The 21,234-nt window shown below is 37.0% G+C and overlaps 1 protein-coding gene across 2 annotated transcripts; it reads left to right on the top strand.

The window, feature by feature from the left end:
• Positions 1–1,338: 1,338 nt before the first annotated feature.
• On the top strand, positions 1,339–18,748 carry gipc3 (GIPC PDZ domain containing family, member 3). Of its 2 annotated transcripts, none has more exons than XM_084723213.1 (6): positions 1,339–2,503; positions 7,726–7,911; positions 8,401–8,581; positions 15,757–15,866; positions 16,538–16,616; positions 18,100–18,748. In XM_084723213.1, the coding sequence occupies exons 1-6, from the start codon at positions 2,222–2,224 to the stop codon at positions 18,249–18,251; spliced, it is 990 nt and encodes a 329-aa protein (XP_084579339.1). In that variant the 5' UTR covers positions 1,339–2,221; the 3' UTR covers positions 18,252–18,748. The 2 variants fall into 2 exon arrangements, with proteins under 2 accessions (XP_084579339.1, XP_084579338.1); XM_084723212.1 differs by having other exon boundaries at positions 1,342–2,503; positions 16,535–16,616.
• The last annotated feature ends 2,486 nt before the right edge of the window (positions 18,749–21,234 follow it).

Genomic DNA, 21,234 nt, shown 5'->3' with positions numbered 1-21,234 from the left:
TATTTGAGCATGTCAAACCCTCCTCCATACCACACATACCTGTTGAGGAAGGAGTCTTTGTCTGAGGGGAAATACAGGGATCACAGTTCTGTTGACACATTCCCAGCTGACACTTTAAAATGTGATTTCTGTGGAATTTCCAGCTCCAGAGGGAGATAGATAGTTGTTTGTGTACTGACACGACAGCTTCCTTGATTTTCACACGAGTAACGCGTCACATGGGACAAAGTGCGACGAATAAAATTGTTAAGGTCAACAGATCATAATGGCAGAACAAAATGGGAATATTTTTATCAAATCATGGCTTTTAAGGGTTTGGGTGAAAAATAGACTGTTAGTCAAACATTTCTGTCTCATTTTCCAGTTTATCAAGGCACCCGTTCAAGCTTCAGGTCGGCTGATGGGGGGAAATTCCCTCCCCAAGCTATTTAGGTCTTTGTCTATTTCAATCTATCTGTCTATCTCAGAGATGGAATACAGAGAAATGTATGTCTCATCATATATTTTACAGTCCTTTATTTGTCACCAGTATATTAGGTATTTTGTTTCAAGTCAAGATATTCCATCATTTCAGAGAGTAAGTATGTTTACTTTTCATAATACTTAGGCCACACTTGTGTCAAATTTATTTAGATAGTAATTAATTAATTAGATACTCAGTGACTTTTATTCTTGGATAACAAAATGGACAGCTTTTTAAAACTGCACCTTAATATACTATATCAATATACTCAAAAATCTGAATGTAACACTTAGGTTTTGCTCCCATTTTTCACAAGTTGAAGTAAAAGATCTGAGACTTTTTCTGTGCACACAAAAGGTGTACGTCTCTAAAATTTTGTTTACAAATTTGTTAAAATCTGTGTTAGTGAGCACTTCTCCCTTGCCAAGATAATCCATCCACCTAACAGGTGTGGCATAGAGGTGCTGATTAAACAACATGATTATTGCACAGGTGGGTCTGGTCACAGAAAAAGGCCACTTCAAAATGTTCAATTTTAATTTGAAAAAGGACATTTATTAGGCACTGACCTTCCCAGTAGGGCAAAGTTATGACCCGCCCTACTTTGCCTTGTATTGTTAGTACTCATTGCCTTTGTTGGTTGGTTTAGGTTTATACATAAGAAGTGATTGGTTAGGGTAAGAATAAGCCAATCAGAAACATGACTTTTCTGAAAGAAATTTGGTATCTGTAGCCCCATGTAAAGTAGCTGCAGTTCAGTGCCTAATAAATGTAATTTTTAAAGATAAAACTGCACATTTTAACGAGGCCTTTAGCAACATTAATTTGTGAAGTGAACAAAATTTGAGAGAAATAAACCTTTTGTGTGCACAGAAAACATCTTAGATTTTATAATTCAATTCATGAGAAATGCGAGCTAAAACAAAAGTGTTGCATTTATATTTTTGAATACTATACATTGTACATGATTGGTTCTAGAAGTTCATTAATAAGATATCTTATATTGTTTATTATTATATTAAGGGTTATCCTGTTATTAGCGCATACATTTGGGAACACCAAGGTAGGAAACTGATATTTAAAAACCTTGCCAGCATAAGAAGCACCAAATACCTGCGTGAATTAAACATCTGTTTATTCTCTTTAACCATCATCTTCTGTATCTGTGGGCTGTCTGTGGGGTCAGAAAGGTCAGTGCATCACCAAGGATTCACCACAGCAACAGCCAGTTTCATTCAATGGGGCCAATGAAGGGGGGCACCTTACTCCCTCCCAATGATATCACCTTACCTGTAACAGTGGGACATTGTCTGCGGCCATCTTACAAGCAGCCCACTTTGGGAATCATTGTGCAGATATGCAGGCGTTTTCACACTTCAGGGTGACGTTCGCACATTCAGGGTCAACATGTCTAGCAGCCAGAGCGATATGGGGGATTAGAGTGTTAACCTTGTGTATGTATGAAGAAACCTGTAGCTGATGTGTTTTGTTTGTGTTCCCTATGCGTGAGCTGCCAGAGGCTCAGGTGTAACACATTCAATCCTCAAGTCAAAGGGTGTTGGGTTTCTACCCAGCAGGGTCTGGCTGGCCTCCTCCAGCTACTGTTACCAGGCTACTCTCATCACTAATTCAGCTCTGGGTGGCTGCTTGGTCGGGTGGTTGGTCAGGTAAGCAGGGGGAAGGACAGAGTTTCTTTCTTTGCCAGAGCAGTGCACCACCAGGGCTCCCAGAAGAGGACCGTACCTGAACTGGGGCCCGATGCAGAACGGGGAGGTTATGAGCCCGCAGGACTCCAAGGCAGCAGGGGCCGAGGCCATGGAGGAGCAGAAGACCCAGAACCAGGCGTGTGTGGAGCCCACAGCGCCTCCACTACCTCCTCCTTCACCGCCACCACCAGGGCCACCAGAATACCCGAGACCTCGGCTCATCTTCCACACACAGCTGGCTCACGGGAGTCCCACAGGCCGCATCCACGGATTCACCAACGTCAAGGAGCTGTATGCCAAGATAGCTGAAGTTTTTAACATCTCCCCCTCAGAGGTATGAAACAAAGTGAGATATGAATATAAACATGATTAGGCAAATGATTTTATTAATTTTAATAAATAAACGTGTGTTATTCCTTTCATGCATTTCTGGTCTGGCTGGCGAGCCGCAAATAGGTGTTAGGTTTCTATTCTCGGCTTTTTTCCATGATGCACTACAGAAGATCATTTGGCCTGACTACTGTCTGCCAGACTTTGTTCTCGTCTGGGCCTTGACCAGGATCAATAATGGGAACAAACAGATAATGATATTGGTAAACACCACACATACAGTAGAACACAGCCAGTTACAGTAATGGAAGTGATTTTTAGAGCAAAACAAAATAAAAACTTTGCTGTGAAAATTAATTAACAAATTAGGGTTAAAGAACGGACATGTTGCAAATATTCTCAAAAATTCCAACATGATTTTATTTACTGTTCAGTTCCATAATGAAAACAAAATTAAAACTTTGCTTCGAAAATGATTCATTTAACAAATTAAGGTTAAAGAACAGTTACGATGCAAATATCCTTAAAAATTCCAACCTGTTTAAGCAATTATAAGCGATTAGTGGCTATTTTTGTCATGATTTAGTGAAGCAATGCATTTCTGTTCATACAGACACCAAGGCAGAGTCACATAAAACACTAGAGAACAACAGTTTTCAGTCACTTTATTTTACAGTACACTAATAAGATGTAACAAGCTGAACTTAAGATATGTATTAAATTAGACAGATACTAGAAATAATACAAGGGTCCAATATTGTCTAATAATGAACATATTATTTCTAGTTTTTGTATAATTTGATACAAAGCATGGCTTGGTAGTCTTATTAGTGTACTGCAAAATAAATCAGTACACAGTTTTCATAGTCTGACTAGGACTCTATGACTAGTAAACTTACCTTTATGTGTAAAAATGTAAAAATATTCCTAGAAGTAATGTTAACCTAAATTACTACTCATAATATAGCCTACTGTATTGAGTGTAGCTGTCACAAGTAACTTAATTGTCTCTGTTGTAGAGACATTAAATAGTAAATTTCAGCTAATTAATACGTCTAAAAGCATTATGGGACTAAACTTTTAAGCCATAGCACTGCAGGGGATCAAAAAGTGTAGTTTGCAGTCAGGTTACTGCAGGCAGTTGATCACAAGGCCAGAATCCTTGAAAAGAGGTCTCACTAAACCTTTAGTAGGTCAGGGCCAGCCAAACCGCAATGCAGCCTGATACTGCTCCTAATGCTCAACACAACCAAAGGTCACAGGCTGTCTGAGGTAAAGACTTCCATGCAAATATCACAGAAAGACTTATCAATGGTAATTTTTGTTTTTTTAATTTGAGACAGGCATTTAAATGGCATTTATCCAAAGCAGTTAGAAGCAGATATTACAGTAGAGTGCTCAGAGAACGTGTAGGAGGAAACTGATGAAAGGCTTCATGGAGGCAGCCACTGGTCTGTCTTGTGGTTGTGCACATTTGTCTGCAGACATTAGTTTAATGAACTATAATGGGGTGAACAAAACACAAAGCATCATTGAGGGTAACTGCTATCACAGAAAATATTTGTTAAATGTTAAAAAATGCCATCTGTACGATAATGAACTGTAATGAGTTTAACCTCTTAAAAATCTTAAGTAAGGATGATGGTGTGCTGCTGTTCTGCAGCGTTCTCCTGTATATTATGGAAACACACTCAGCAACAGAACAATAAACACTGGCCTTATGTAATACTTATCTGAAGGCCACCATGTAGTCTTTTCCTATCTGTGTATATCACTACCTGATGAACATAAATGACTGGAGATGAAGTGTGACCAACGTACATTTCATTGGAGCTAATTTTGATAATCTTATCAGACATCCACCAGCCATGACAGTGTCTTCTTTGTTGGCCTGTTTCCAGACACGTGATTCAAACCCTAAATATTAAAAGTCTATTTTAAGAAGAAACTGACAACCTGATGTAAGAACATTTAGGTTCCTAAGTGACCAGTTTTATTCATCTCTTGATATTGCGTTTTCACCAAAAACATTTGGCTGACAATCTTATCCAGAATGACTACACAATGGGTGCAACAGAGGAATAATTTTGTATTGTTTGATTATCCACATGGTAGAATGGTGGGTCAGGCTTTGTCCCTGTAGCAAAATATTACTATAGGCTTAGGGGTCCAGTTAGGAGAGCTGCATAAAGCGACATGCTAAGACTAAAGCTTTCGTGCCATTTACTGTCAGACTACAGCCCATGTGCACTTCAGTTACCATGGTTACACCATCATTCATTCACGTAACTAGACAGCATCATTGTCAGGTGTTAGCCTGTGTGAGCAAACTTCTCCCGAATGGATAACAGAGTAAAGTAAATTTAATACAGCTGTAACAATACACACAAGCACAAGAAGCAACTGACAAATCTGCTGTGACATGAACTATAGGTGAAGTCATGAGGAATTACTGTGATAGTGAGATAGAAGATCATCATAATGAGTCAACAAAAACTGGTTTAGTTTCAGTAAAATAATCAAGTTAATAAATGAGACAGAGTTACATTTATGTTTAGCTAGCTAGCCAGAAAGCAGCTATTGCTAACATCAAATCTATATCCACTAACGAGCTCAAGAACAGTGCTTGTAGTATCCAGTTGTTTTTCCCTGTCCTGAAAAATGCATCTTGGTGTCTCCTCATCCTCTTCAATCACTGTAAAATCAGCAATTGTCTTATGTTACAGCAATTATTTCACTCGTAAGAAACTGTTATCGATCCCTTAAAATTTTCTGAACAAAATGGTCACTAAGGACTTTCTACCAACGTGTAAGGGAATACTTGAATAGCAAACACTCAAAGAATTTGTGTTTTGCCTCACAACATCATAAGGAAAACTTTTCTAAGGCATGTTTAGATTAAAATTTAAGGAAAACCTTAGCCTTAGTGGTTTCATGCAATCAGACTCTGGCTGTTTCCTTACAGGAAGGAGGTAAAGTTCATAAAGTTCCTGCTCTGAGCTGTTCTTGTTCAGCTAATTTATAAATTCAAAATTCCTGTGAATGTGTTTGTCTTGCCATATGTTAGCCATGTGGTAGCTTGGCTTAGCTGTCCAACTCTGCCCAGTGTGTGCTGGGATTATCTCCAGTGATCATGAAAGATAAGTTTAGATAACAGTTGGATAGATTACTATAAATAGTAAGCAGTGCAAGTATTGGAGCCTCACGTTATAAGAAATATCTAACAGAAAATCTTTTTCTATAGTTTATATCTAATACAAAAACCAGAAATATTAATTAACAGCCAGAGGGCCTCCTTGGGCTTTCCTGGTCTTGCATTCATTGTTGTTAAATTTAGAAATTACACGATGATTTAATGGTTTTTATACACATTTAATGAATAGTTGATTTAATGCCCTGGTTATCTCCAAAACCTTGAACTGCAGCCAGATAAGATTCTCTGTGGGAAATGTCAGGCAATTAGTTGGTGATAGTGAGAAGTGCAGCAGTTTCCTTGACCTCCTGTGGACAGCACAGCAGCAGCATAAAGTTACAGTACAATTAGATGCCGAAGAAGACCTTGGACTGCAGTCAGACTGTTCCACTTGCCAAGACAGTTACTATAAGCAATAACTAACAGGAAATATACTCAAGTGAGACAACAGTTCACTCAGGTTATCTTGAATTTCCGTTATAGATTATTAAGTCAGACTTGAACTTTAACATCAGGTTTCATAATTTTAGGCTTGGGAAGATCTTATGGAAAAACAAAAACTATTTTAAAAACAAAGACAGTTATAAACTACAAATAAATGACATAAAGGGTAGCCTTGAGTTTGAAGAGATGTTATCAGAGAGTCACAAGTTCAATCTGGTAACATCAAAAATGCAAATGCAGACACATTTGCCCTGAAACATTGCTGATATTAATTGATATGATCTGGAGATTTAGTCAGATTTGATGATTTTTAGATGCTTTGGAGAAAAGGTCCTCTTACTGAGGGTATAATATTGACCTACAATCAAGTACTTATCATTTGGTGACACATTCCTGATTCCAACATTATCCTTTGAAAACAACCATGATTTAATCACTAACTCCTGAAACAAACATAAATATGTGTAACTTGCTGTGACTGACCTTATGTAGGCTTAAACATTCATATTTAATAACACAAATGCTCTTAAGAGTCACCACATTCATGGCTCATAACAAAATGGCCACAACAGCAAAATCAAATACTTTGGCTCTACTGCCCTCTGCTGTCCAATCTCTATACAGCACAGCTGAAGAAATTCTGGTGATCAGCTCCATTTGCCCTTGTTAAAAAAACAGAGGGAAGAAAATGAAACATGAGGGAAAGCTGTATGATTACCACAGAAACTATAATCACATGTAAATAGATAGAAGATCATTGCTGTTTTCCAATACACGTTTTTAACTTTATACAAAAAAGTAATTTGCGAGGATGATCAATTCAAATCTTTACATTTACATCCACTCAAAGTTTTCACCAAAAGCAAACTGAAGTTGAAACAAACTTCCAATATCACAATGTAGTATTAAAAATATAGGGACCACTTTAAAGTAGTAAATGACGTTTTGCAGCTGTTTAGTTTGGTATCACATGGAGAGAAAAAAATTGTGGTGTGTATAGTAACTGTATGGTAACTTTATCTCTGTAAGGCATAACTAAAATGCTAAGTGACCTTTTGTGCACAATCCTTTATTTACATTTTCAACAGCCTCTTACATAATCTTTTTAGAGGCACTGAAATATGTTTTAACTGACTTTTCTTTCTACAACAAAAATGCTTACACTTCAATCCACATCTATGCAGCATTCTATGTTCTATGTTATTCTTATTATTATCATTATCATATTGTGCATTTTAAGTTTTTCTCATTTTTTTCCCACAACAAATTATTTAACCTTTATTTAACCAAGTAAAAGCCAGTTGAAATAAAATCTCCTTCAACGGTGGCCTGGACAAGAAAGCATCATCATCATGCACAGTAATGGGACTAAAAAGACAACCTAAAGGTGTCTTAAACTTGCTTACTACAGTGTGGATATATTAGCAGTCTGATATCCCTGTATTCTTATAGAACTCATAATTTTTTCTAGTTGTAGTTTGTGGTGTTGTTGCATTGGATTACTTTATGTTGCAGGGCATAGTGTTTTACTTTTGCATGGGTGTTCAAGTTATTAATAGAAACTTTTTGGTCCATTTCTTGCCCCTTAGATCCTATTCTGCACTCTAAACTCTCACAAAGTGGACATGCAGAAGCTCCTTGGAGGTCAGATCGGACTGGAAGACTTCATCTTCGCTCACGTCAGAGGGGAAACCAAGGAGGTGGAGGTGACAAAGACAGAAGACGCACTGGGCCTCACTATCACAGACAACGGAGCTGGATATGCTTTTATCAAGGTGAACAAATGGTAGAGCAGAACAGACTAAAGGGCAGTAAATTAGATTTCATTCTGGCTACAGCTCTAAAAAATAAGTTTTATTGTAGAAGAATAAGAAAGTTGAACTCAATTAAATAGCCCAAGAGTCCTTAGCTGGTTAGTCTAAACTTTCAGTCTTTGTGTTTAAAAATGTGAGCCCTCTTTTGACTAAGAGGCTAGATTGTTCATTTATTGTGACATACAACTTAAAGGCTTTAATTTGTTACACACAGTTTTTAAACTAGAATTTAGGTTACATATGAGCAAGTTTTACTTTTAATGAGTTGATTATCAACCAGTTTTAGTCCTTGGTTGACAAAACCTGCAAAATCTCTAATGAATATTGGGTAGAACTTGTTAGATTTGTTTTTATTTTGTAAAACCAGTTCTGCACTGTTATCTCAGTTTGTAGACTGCTCCAAACTAAGCACCTATACACATGTGAAAAAATTGAAACTGTTTCTTGCAGAGGATAAAGGAGGGTAGCACCATAGACCGGCTGAAGACAGTATGTGTAGGTGACCACATTGAGGCCATCAATGACCAGAGCATTGTGGGCTGTCGACACTACGAGGTGGCAAAGATGCTAAAAGAGCAACCGAGAGGCATACCCTTCACCCTTCGCCTGGTGGGGCCCAAAAAGGCTTTTGGTGAGTGGAAAATGTTTCCTGATGGCTGGGTTTCACTCTCATGTGCAGAACAGATGAAGACCGGGAAATCTAAAAATACCAAAAATGGTGGTTGAAAGTGAACACATAATGTAACCCATTTAGTCTGGCTTTGGTAGGCAGGTACACATATCTGGAGTAAGGCACTGCTGTCCACAGACCTTGTATGTCTGTATCTGATGGTGTTCCAGCATTAGTTGACATTGGGTCTGTACATCATTACCATTAATACTCAGTCTTTGCACGCATTTGGACTAAAAATGTCAGGTTAGTTTTTCCTAATTCTGGACTTTCTTTGTTACTCTGTGGTATAACTCCATACCTAAATTAATTATACAGTGAAAACCAGAAGGGTTCCAGAGACACCAAGCTCTTTTTAGTTCCCTTGCTGAGAACCAGGAAGTGAAAACACTTGAAAAAATGTTTGCAGTCAGGGCCCTGAAGGTCTGGAACACTCTGCTCAAGGAAATCAGGTCAGTTGAGTCAATGATCTCCTTTACAAAACATACTTTTATAAGAGAGAATTTCATGATTTTACCAGTTTTAATTGTTTTCTCTAGTCTCTTTTTACACTCTTAATTTTTACGTAAGAAATTCTGAATTTTTTATACATACATCATTATCTGTTTTCTTTTAAAATCTGATGAGTTTAACAACGATAGTAATACTAATAATAATGGCGTATAACAATCACAATAACATTCTAATTATCATTTTACAATCAACTCCAATACTTACATACAGCCACTGCAAAGATGACATGACCTGCTAAAATCCTGCCGGCTGCATTTTGAATGAGTTGTACTGAGGAGAGAGATTTTTTTATCTTCTAGACAGAGAAAAGAGAGTTACAATAGTCTGGGCGTGATGAAACGCATGAATGACTGTTTCAAGGTTTTTTGCTGACAGACGTGGTGTGTCAAAATGAAACAAGATAGTGGAACCAAAAATGCAGAGAGCAAACCAGATAACAGTTCAAGTGCATTTAATAAAGTAAACGAAGGCTCAAAAGCTTACATAAATGCAGTAACGCCTCAACCAGAGTCCAGAAAAACAAACGAATCCTCAAAAGGAAAAAAGCAAAAAACAGTCCAAGAAGACGAGTACCAGGTCCAACACAAGAAGGCATTACCAGGAGTATGCAGGATGACACACAATGGACTATGACGAACTGTAAACTTTTTGCAGGATGGTCATTTCCGCAATGATGTCATCCTCCCTTTTGTTTTCCAAGAAATATTTTACCTTTCCAAAGTACAATGAGTAAATTTTTGCACATTGCATCTGCTTAGAGGAAAAGGAAGAAGTCCCTCTTTTTTGAATCCTCAAAAGGCAAAATGCAAAAAACCAAGAGGCATTACCAGGAGTATGCAGGATGACACACAATGGACTATGACGAACTGACACAGAAATGGAGAAACACAAGAACATAATAGACAAAGAACTAATCAGACACAGGTGCACAGACAGGTGAAACAAATGGCAATCAAGCAGAGCGGTAAAAGGACAAAGACAGGAAGTAAAGACAAGACACATAAGGGAGGATCAGAGCTACAAAATAAAATAGGAAATAACCAACAAAACCCCAAACCATGATACATGGTTGTTGAAAGAAACATAACTGTATTACAAATTTCATATGGCTGTTCAAAGAAAAGTTGCTATAAAATAAAACAACCGAGGTTTCAGCATTGTGGAGTAATAAAATTGGAATATCAGCCTAAAATGTTTCTGATGTTGGTGCTGGAGGATTCAGTGCCAATTAAAAGCATCTCAGTCTCCTTTGAGTTTAGTGCAAGAAATTTTTGCACCATTCATTAATGTATATCATTGAGACAGTTGGTAATTCAAACTATCTTGTTTATGTTATTTGGGTCACAGTTAAAATAAACCTGATAATCATCTGCATAAAGGTAGAAAGTTACTATGTATGATTTTATGAGATGTCTCAATGGCAGCATGTAAATGGTGAAGAAAAACGAACGCTGAGGAATTTTTCAAGTCATTCATAACCTTAATCAGGGCAGTTTCTGTACTGTGGTGAGATCTAAAAGATGATTTGAACATTTTGTACATAGAATTATAATTTATAAAAGCTTAAAGTTGAGCTGAAACAATCTTTGTAACATGGATTTTGAAAAGTGTTCTCAATTAATATTGTTATTACCATTATTATTATTATTATCATTATTATTATTATTATTGTTATTATTAGTATTATTATAATTATCATAAGGAGCAGAGAAAAAGAAACATTTCTGTTTTTGCTATCATAAGTTCGTTTCATAATGATGTGTGTGTTGGCTGTGAATCACAAAACTTAATATTATTAGCACCAAAAGTTGTCCCAGGGTGTATTTTATTTTTATGCTAGGACTGCCCATACATCATTCTCTGCTTCCTACTCATCAGGAGGCCTCTGTTGTCCACAGTTGGCCACAGTGGCTGATGGATTTAAGCATTTCCCTGGTACTTTTCTGTATTTCATCAGCCAGACAGAGAAAGAAGACAGGAACATTTTAGAGAATAGAGGCTATCCACCAATAAGTCAAACAAAAACTTAAACAGTACAGCCTATCCTTACAAAAAAACAAAAAACAAGTGTATAGGTAATCTGTGCAAGAACATTATTACAACTAGACATACATCTGTGAGACTAATTCTATTTTTTTGACTGCTCTGTTTTATACAACCATTGACAGCTGACTTGTCGCTCTTCTTAACCAGCTGCTAGGGGCTGCAAGTGATCAACAAGTGCCTCAGTTTGAAATCTTGTTTCAGTCAGGGACAATGTATGTGGGGGTCATGCTAGTGTTGGCAGAAGTTTGTAGATCTCTGCTTGTTGCATCTTGCAGTTGTGGTGACATTGCAGTAGGTGCCTCACCATCTTTTGCCTGGCACTTTTGTAGTTTAAAGTTTTACATTGCTTAGGTTTTATTATATCAGTGACTTCTGTCACATGAGTTACATCACTTCTGTCGAAACAAATTTCTTTAACCTAAACTACAATTTCTTCCTAATAATAAGTTGTTGTTGTTGTTGTTGTTGTTGTTTTTTTTACTAAACAAATATGTCATGTATGATGTTTTGGGAATCATTGGCAATCAATCTATTCTGTTTAGGTATGAGAATGTGTTGCACCAGTATTGTAACAGTGCTTGTTAAGCCTCAGCCCAAAGTATCTTGTGTGGCAGTAGATGCTCTGCAGGGATAAATATGGCTCAGCTAGGATTAGATTTCAATAACCAAATAAAATAAACTGTGAAACAAGCTATTCACACGTTGAAAAGCTGTTAGCAAACAAAATAAATCCTTTTGGTTATAAGTAAATTCAGAGTCTGTGCTATTACAGAGAAATTGAAGTAATAGCTTTTGCCAAAAAAATCAATATGCAGTGCACTGGAAAACAACTCTTTAATTTAGTTCCTGAAATAAGTTTTCATTCTCAATCATGTGCAGACAAAATTAAAAAGGCTGTGAGGGATTTTTCATCACATCGTAACCACAGGAGAAACCAAGGCTTTTCAAAAAGTGGATTCTGTGCACAGAAATGCATTTCAATATTTAAAGGTTTGTTTTCAGTTCACAATTCAACTTCAGGCAAAAGACATGCAGAACAGAAATGAAGAAAATCTTTCATAGGAATACATAAACGACCTGAAAGCAGCCTACACAGACAGGAACACACATGTGTTTGTACTTCTATGAGGATCTGGCATAACATCGTCCCTACTCTCTAATTCTAACCTTAAACACAAACTACATACAGTACCTGTCCTCTAAATGTCCACTTTAACCTAACCTAAACCAAATTTCATAACACTAAAACGGTCTCAACCTCTTAAAAAGCTGGTCAAAGTCTCCAAATTTCAAACTAAAGGCGCTGGTGGCTTACAGTCCTTACCCATAACTAAACCCCAACATTTAACCTTTAAAACCTAAATTAAGTCCCAAAAAGTAAAAAAAATCAACCTCATGAAGATCAAAATTTTGTGCACAGATGAGAAGGAACTCTCCATAATGTAACGGTGTGAACAATGTTTAGTTCAATGTGATGAAAACACTAACACACACACACACACACACATACACAGAGAGAGAGAGAGAGAGAGAAACAGGAAGAGTGTCCAGAGGGCTTTGCAGTCACACAGCAGTCAGTGCCAAAGAAACTGTAAATATTTGATCCAACAGTAATGATGTACTTTTCCCGTTGCTAGAGAACCTAAAAGGCACATTTCAACCATTAATCTGCCAGGAATAAAAATGGGTGAACAAATTCACTGAGCTACAGTGACCTGCTCAAAACCAAGTCACTGATAACTTTACTTCTTGTTTTAACTTTTGCTATATTTATTAATGTGTTTATACCTTCAAAAAAGATTGGTTATGATCTGATACATTTATTTTTTATTTTTTTGGTGATCCCATTCTTTTTATATTACAAATCAAATGTAACTGTAATCCATTACAGTTGCTAAAATAGGTAATTAAATTACAGTTGCTAATCAAAATGTTGAAGGGATCACATTCAAATATTGTGTTTGGATTGCCTGGCAGAGATCTGCCCTCTCACATCACCTGTTATCACACACAAACTGTGAACTTTTTGCAGGAAGGTCATTTTCGCAATGATGTCCACCTCCCTTTTCCTTTCCAAGAAATATTTTACCTTTCCAAAGTACAATGAGTAAATTTTTGCACACTGCATCCGCTTAGAGGAAAAGGAAGAAGTCCCCCTTTTTTGAAAAGGATTTACCATCTGTCATCATCAGCCTTACTTATCAGACAGGAAGCTTAATCCATGGTGGTCTTCCTGTTAACAGCCAGTATCATCAGTTTATTGTTTCCACACCTACTGATGTTACTAAGAAATAGTAAACTATTTGACAAAACACTCTCAACTCAAGCTCTACTTATTCACGCCATTGTTCTGGAGCCTTTGACTGCACATGTTAGCCTGTAGAAGCAGACTGAGAATGAACTGTCAGGCTCAACAAAAATCTAGTTTAGCTAAAAAAAAAAAAACCTGCATATTGTGCTACAGCTGGTGAACACTTTTATCCAAAGGACCTTTGAATGATATGATAGTGTGTATCAAACCACAAGTAACATCACTTGGCAGTGCAATAACTTTGTCTACAGTTGAACAAGAGTATCAGTTTGCCTTGTGTTAGTGGTGATCAGAGCAGAAACATATCCCCTCATTTAGCCGTATAAAACTGCCAATCACAATTTTCCTGGGTGTAAATTAAATCTCTTAATAATTGAAAAACACACACAGGTTGGCTAGCTGCCAAATCGAGGTTAGGTTTCATGTGTAAAATGATTTATTACACTAATTAGAATCCTGAATGTAACAGAGCTGGGACTTCATTATGGCCCTAAATGCCAGGAATATTAGCCAAAGAGAATATTAGGTGGTACACAGTGAAAATAATTTACATTCACAATTCAAGACTCAAAAGAACCTTAAGTCTTTAACAACTGAAACACAGTTTCACTTGTATAATCAGATTTACTATAAGTCATGATTATATACAATTTAACTTGAACATTTTCCACACTACATGATTTTACAGTTTTAAGACTGAGGTGGCAGCAGCTGTACTGTACACAATAGTATACAAGTAGCTCATAAAAACTGCACTTCCAATGGTCAGTATAGCTTTAGGATCTGACGTTGCTGCTCTAGTATTACCTGATTACATCAAGGTTAGGCCTACTTTATTTTCCTGTCAGTTTTTAAGATCACACAAGAGGCCATAAACAGTTAGCGTGACAGAGCTGATGCTGACCTTTGACATCCTTCAGGAAATGTTTAATTTCCCTTTGGAAACAGTGGATTATAATATTGATATCAGATGTGCATTTTCTTGTGGGCCCTGGGGTATGTGTGTTCAAAATAGCTGTTTGAGAAACACATTAAAAATGAGCTACAGTTTCGCTTCTGACTCTGTGAAGTGGCGCTTTGAGGTAAATGTAACTTCTGCATGCAAACAATTCTGACATACAGATGTTTATGGTAGACTATACAGGATTTCTCGGTTTCTATTTGTAAATATGTCATCAAAGGTTTCACTTCCCACTCAGCGAATTAGAGAAAGAGAGAAAGCAGCAGCAGTTGATGGAGGTAGAGAGCAAATGAAGTGAGGGACCAGCAATAGCAAGGACAAAACAGTGAATTAGAGAAATAAAACACTATTTTCTTATTGTTTCATAGTGGTTATGTTCTCACAGACAGCGAGCAGAGACAAGAGACAGAGACAGCGATGTAACTGTTGGTTGCCACATTTTTATAGTCCAGACCTCACAACCAACTTCTTAGTTTAGCATGTTAGGATGCTAACATCAGCTAAAGTAGGCCACAGCTCAGACTAATGGGAATGTACTTTGTTTTGCAGCTATTTGGCAAGCCAAAATAAGAGACAAATAAAAATTTTGAGCTTAGAAGTAAAGTTACTAGATAACCAAAGTTTTTAACATGAATCCTGAGGGGGACGTCAGTGTCTGTACTAAATTTGATTCAATAGTTTTTCACGCTAGGTGAAAATCAGATGTTTACTGAGTCAATAGGATTCATTATCATATATTTCTCGTGGGACAAAAGTAGACTAGTGACTGACATTGTTAACCTCAGAGCCGTGGGCACCAGTGTGGTTACAGGACATGATGATGTAGTAATATTTTCCCATAGGTCTCAACAGCTGATTCACAGTCAGCAATGTTATTGTTAAGACAAACAGTTATTACTCTTATCAGGTAACAGGACAGACTGGAAACAGGACAGAATGGAAATCCATGAGTCATATTTAGTATTTTACACAACTCTTTCCTTACTGGATCTTCCTCATAATAATAACACAGACATCATTAGCTTCAACCATGGACCGTTAAATATAATTTTCCCAGGAAATATACAGTGTAGGAAGAGGTTTTGGGTTCTGGCAGCAGGGCAGTTTCTTGTAAAATGAAAGAAGAACATTCCCAGCGGAGCCAAAATGGTCAAACATTGGAAAGAGTTCAACCTGCACAAACTCAAAAAGAGCAGGTGACCACTGGAACAGTGTCACAACCAAACAAATAAATAAAAATACACACAGAGCATCTCTTTAATTTGATTAATGGTTAATATCCTGTTTGTGTGTGTGTGTGGTCAGACATGATTGGAATGAGGACCAGAGCACCAAAATCCACTGAGGGCAAGATGGTGAACGGGAGGGAGACGCTGCGTCTTCGCTCCAAGGGTGCTGCTACAGTGCAGGAAGTGGTGAGTTTCACACGCTCTTGCAGGATGAATGACTGCTTCACTTGACATGTACACACAGAAATACACAAACAATGAAATCCAGAGACACATTGTTTAGAGCTGTTTAGGATATGTGAAGTTTCTTCTTTTATAGCTAATTAGATTGTTTTTTTCTTTTCTTGAACATTGTTTGATTGGAGGTTTTCTGATGTGCTGAAAGCCTAAATTCTCTTGTGGGACACTAAGTGACCTTAAGTGAACTGAAAACCCCCAGTTGACTCCAGTTGACACACAAATAAACACAATCACATGCGGTCACACGCTATCTGTACTTGCTTATTGAACAAGTTCTCTCAGTTTTGTAAGGCGTGACTTCCGTAAACAATGTGATTCTGACTTCCTACACTTCAATGCAGGATGTCTCGCACTACATTGAACTATGAACACAGATCATATCACTTGGAGAAAGTCTTGAGGCTGAAAAGGTTCACTGGTTTTCAAAGGGGGACAAATTTAGAACCCAGTATCACGATCTGCACTGCACTGCACATCTATGTATTTATGTAACATTAAGGTGATAAACAGTAGCCGCTGGCATGAGAGGATATGCACACATATCACCATATTTAGAGCGCGAACACCACTAAATTTCCACTAACACCTGTTTATTTTCCTGTCGGCTCTGCCAGCAGAATGAGTTTGAAGAGAGGGCCACCAAGAAAGTGGACGACCTGCTGGAGAGCTACATGGGCATCAGAGATCTGGAGCTGGGTGAGAAGACCACCCACATAACACTTGTGTCCTTAAAATAGACATCACCTCTGAGTCCACATTTGGATGTTCGTGCAAAAAACCTGAGGAGTTAGTCGTGTTTACTGTGGGCTGTAACAGACTGGCAAACATTCACTCACTGCCTCTCTGGCATGCTGAGATAGACCGGCCCAGTTCAACTCTTGGATGGAGTAAAGGGAAATTTTTCCTAACTCACCACAAATCACCAATGATGATGTACTTCAAGGGAGCTGTTGGAAGTGTTTTTTCTTTGTTCTGTAGTTCAGTTAATTGTTATTATTTTCTGCCGATATTTTTGCCATTTAATTTGACTTTGGCTGGTGAGCTTAGTGAGTTTAGAAAACCTCTAGTAAACATGTCTTTAGCATTCGGTGAAAGGTGGTGGAGGAATATCACATATCATGATAAGTGAAAAATTAAAAAGAATCAGCATTTATTGGAGAGAGAGGCTTCTCTATGTTCAAGTTGCTTGAACCGATCAGGAATTTGAGTGAGACACATACTCATCATTGCCACTGATAAGACTTTGCCCTTTCCCAGACTTCTAAGGCCAATGGCCTGATTTCCAAATTCCACATTTGGCTGTTTGGAGCTCATTTAAAATAGGTTAATGATTTTCAAATCTGCTCTTCTCCCTGATGTTCTCTTGGAGCGTATCCTATAAAAATATGTTTGGTTGCATATTCTCATCCAAGTTAAAAATAATCATGAGAAATGTTATAAAACATCTGATTGCGGTTTGGTGATGACCTTTAACTACACCATCCAGCTACATTTCATGTATCAATTGGGGGTTAAAGCCATCCTTTCACTCAAATATCTGAAGGCATATATGAAGAAATCTAAATGGAATAAAGGCTAAATTTGATGTCCTGTTGTTTTGACAATGTGTAAGTGAGATGGAATTTACACTTGAATAAAACTAGATCTAAACAGTCTATATTATATATTATATATAATATTCTAGGTTAAGTAGATATTGCAAGACGCTACGGGATAAGAAGAGGATGCTGAATGTTTTCAGTGTTTCCCACACATTTGGTGTCCCACGAAAGTATGTTAAGGGCTGTCTGTGACATCAGTGACCAATCCGAGGGAACGTGCAAATAATTTGTCATCGTCTGCTTCTCGTAAATTAAACAGAAGAGCAGTGTGGGTGTTTCTTAAGAAAAATCAAATAAACAAGACTGCACTGTATGTTTTTAGAATTAAGTTGGTGTCTTCCAGAAAAACTAACCTTTAACATTTAGACAACAAATAAAACCTTAAAAGGCAATATTTTTGAATAACTGTGACTTTTTGTCTGTTTGTTTGGATTGTAAATGGCTAATTTTATGGGGTACTAATACAACACGGATACAGTTTTATGATAGACTAAAATAGGACCTCTAAATGAATTTTAGGTGCTGACATTTTTAACACTAGGCTGATTCAAATCTGTTCCCTCCTTTCTTTTCTGCAGCAACCACCATCGTGGAAGCGGGCAAAGACAAGAAGAACCCTGACGACTTTGCAGAAGCCTTGGACTCAGTTCTGGGAGATTTTGCTTTCCCTGATGTGTTTTTGTTTGATGTATGGGGAGCTATTGGAGACGTCAAGAATGGTAGAATTTAGACATTTATTTAAGACATTAAGAACATGCATAGGCTGTTAATGTTGCTTTGCATTCATTTTTAATCACCCCTGTTAAAAGCATGACAGGGATTGGTATTAATTCAACCTTTTCCCTTTGAGCAGTCAAATGGCAATAATGTGCTCATAAGCAGATCTCCACTTGTAATGTCAAATCTTTACGATAAACACAAAACACAGAAAATTGCAGTGTTGTTTTTAAGTACATTTATATTAAAATCAAAGATTAAATGAATGTTTATGGTGTAGGCTTTTAGTTGATGTGTCAGGAAACTGCAAAATGCGGACACCCATCCAGCCATCTAGGAATCGAGGAAGTTACATAAGCTGCCCTAAATCTTTTTCTTTTGATGCAGACCCACTGGGAAAAACAGAAAAGGAACAAAAAGACATTTATGGGTCATCGAGAAGTCAAATATGTCAGACTACTTCTCTATTACCAATAATCTCTAGAAGTTAGGATTTATGTGCATGTTTTATAAGTTGCTGTTGTTTGTCACATATTCAAATAGCATTGGATTACCTTTCTTAAAATAAATATTCAAAAAAGAAATTGTAATTTAGATATTCTCAGTCCTCTAAGCAATGACTGATTTACACTTGAGTTTGCATTAATCAGAATTGTCATCTGAAAATGGAGCGTCCAGGGTGACAACATCCAGCTGCAGTTCACATTTTCCCACATGATCGTTGCTGTGAAACAGAAACCAAGCCCATAACTTCCCACAATAAGAAAATAAATAAAAATAAATCTAGCTTGTGTGCATGTAAAGCATTGCTGGAGTGCCTTGCTACAATTTGCACCTAAAGAAAACATGACGGTCTTCATGCGCATGCACCTAAATCAAAAGGTATCACATATTCACTTGCTTCCCTTTTTTTTCTATGACTTCACACTGGAAACTTTTCTGGTTTGTTTCAAAGAGAGAATGTAAATATACTAGATCAGCTTGTCTACAGTCACTGTTCTTAGTTTCAATGTGCTGCCCTGTCTTTCTGTCTCTGCACTGGAAAGTATTTTCTGTAACAACAATGAGTTTAACAGTTATATGTTTCTCGCTCACCAAACAATGTGAACAATGGATAAAGCTTTTATACATGACTTACCTGTCAAATTTCAAAAATATAGTTTGACTCAACGACTGTTTCTGCTCTACATCAGTATTGGTCTTATAGTGGTGCTTTGTTTTAACACTTTGTATATGATTGCACCTTGTTATGAAGACCTGAAAATGTATGGCACATTTCAGATGTTTAAATTGTAAGTAAAAAAAGGTTGAAATCATTGTTTTCAAGCAGACATTTATTTTACTAATTCTTTATTTATACAGTATGTACAATTACATGCCATTTTTGTCAAGCACATTTAAAATTTACACTTCATTTTTACTGGAATGATACTGCAATGGACTTAAAGTGAGACATCTCAACCATGATCAGAGATCAGTTCAGCGATTTCTTTGGTAACAGAGTGACAGTCTCACTGATATGAGTGATAACAACAAATTATGTGCAAGATCAGCTGGGTGATCAAGAAGAGCAAGAAATGACTCTGACTTTCTTCACATTAATATAATCTAAAAAAGTTCTCTTCTACAATATAGCATCAGTGCTGCCAAAATGATCAGGCTGAATTTGAATTATCCAGCAACTAAATCACCCTCCACTCCCTGTTCATTGTTAATATAAACATCTTTGCAGTTGACAGCAACTTGAAGTTTTAGTTAAACATCTCTGAGAGGCAGAGATGCTGTGTGCATGAAATGTCCATGAAAGGCAGGAGGTAAGAAAGGGGGAATTTGATATTACGAACCCATGCTAAGAATCTGTATAGTTTTGAGATGGTTAGCAAAGTTTCTTATTACAATTTTGCCCTGAAAACCATTAATTATTTTGAATTTTCCTACCTCCAGAGCAAGAAATATTTGCATAATATTCTCCAAGCATAAAAACTGAGGTAGGCACACATACTCTATATGCTGGTTTAGATGAGAATATCTTCAATACTGTTTGACTTCACTGCTCATTCAACTAATTCAAACAGAAGTGAGTAAGCCTGTTCAAAGGGTCAGTTCACCCAAATGGCATGATATGTATTTCTCCTTTACCTTTTCTTATACTTGCACTTGACCTTCACTTCACCACTTCAGCACTAACTTCACACACTTTTTTTCTCATTATTGCAGTAACATTTCTGCAATTCAGCAAACAAACTCTGCAATATTCTCATTTACAAGTTCTTCTTCTCGATCACTTCATCAGTCATATTTCTCTACATCATCCCTGTCCAGTGAAAACCACTTATCTCCAAAACATCAGATTTTCAGGAGCTAAGAAAAAAACAACATGTTTCAGCCTGAAATAGATATCTGTCGCCCCCCAAAATCATGTTTGTTTTCTTGGTGCACTTCAAGGAATATCAATCAGTTGCTGGGTCATTCATTATGGTGGTTATCTGTCTTTTTTTTCTTTTTTGCTCATTTGTTTTTGTATTTGTGTGACCTGACAGTTTAGCATGGGAGAGTTTGAAATTAAGAGAACCAAACAAAGTGAGTAATCAGTAAATTGATAACATTACAAATGATATATTATGACTGTATTACAACAATAATAACAGCTTCAATCTTCATATAACAAGTACACTTTCTCAGCTCTTTATATCTGTAAAAATGAACAACTAATGTCAGGCATGGTTTTTATACCACTTTGGGATTTCAAACTTTTTATCTAAGTACTATGACCTTTCATGCAGCATAATACAGCTCAAATAACAAATGTTCTCATTGCAATTTGTCACATACCAACGATTTGTCACCGGCCCTCAGCATCTCACACTGAAGTACCCTTTAGCAGCTGTATCAGATGTGGCCAGAAAGTGTTTTAAACACAAATTTAACATAGTGAAACACTTGCATTTTGGTTGGCTTTAGGCACAAAAACTACTTGGGTAGGATTGGGATAAAAA

The sequence above is a fragment of the Lutjanus erythropterus genome, chromosome 7, assembly GCF_056507025.1.
Source record: "Lutjanus erythropterus isolate fLutEry1 chromosome 7, fLutEry1.hap2, whole genome shotgun sequence".
NCBI lineage: Eukaryota > Metazoa > Chordata > Actinopteri > Lutjaniformes > Lutjanidae > Lutjanus > Lutjanus erythropterus.
Note: the sequence above shows the minus strand (reverse complement) of the source record. Positions and strands in the feature narration are given on the sequence as shown.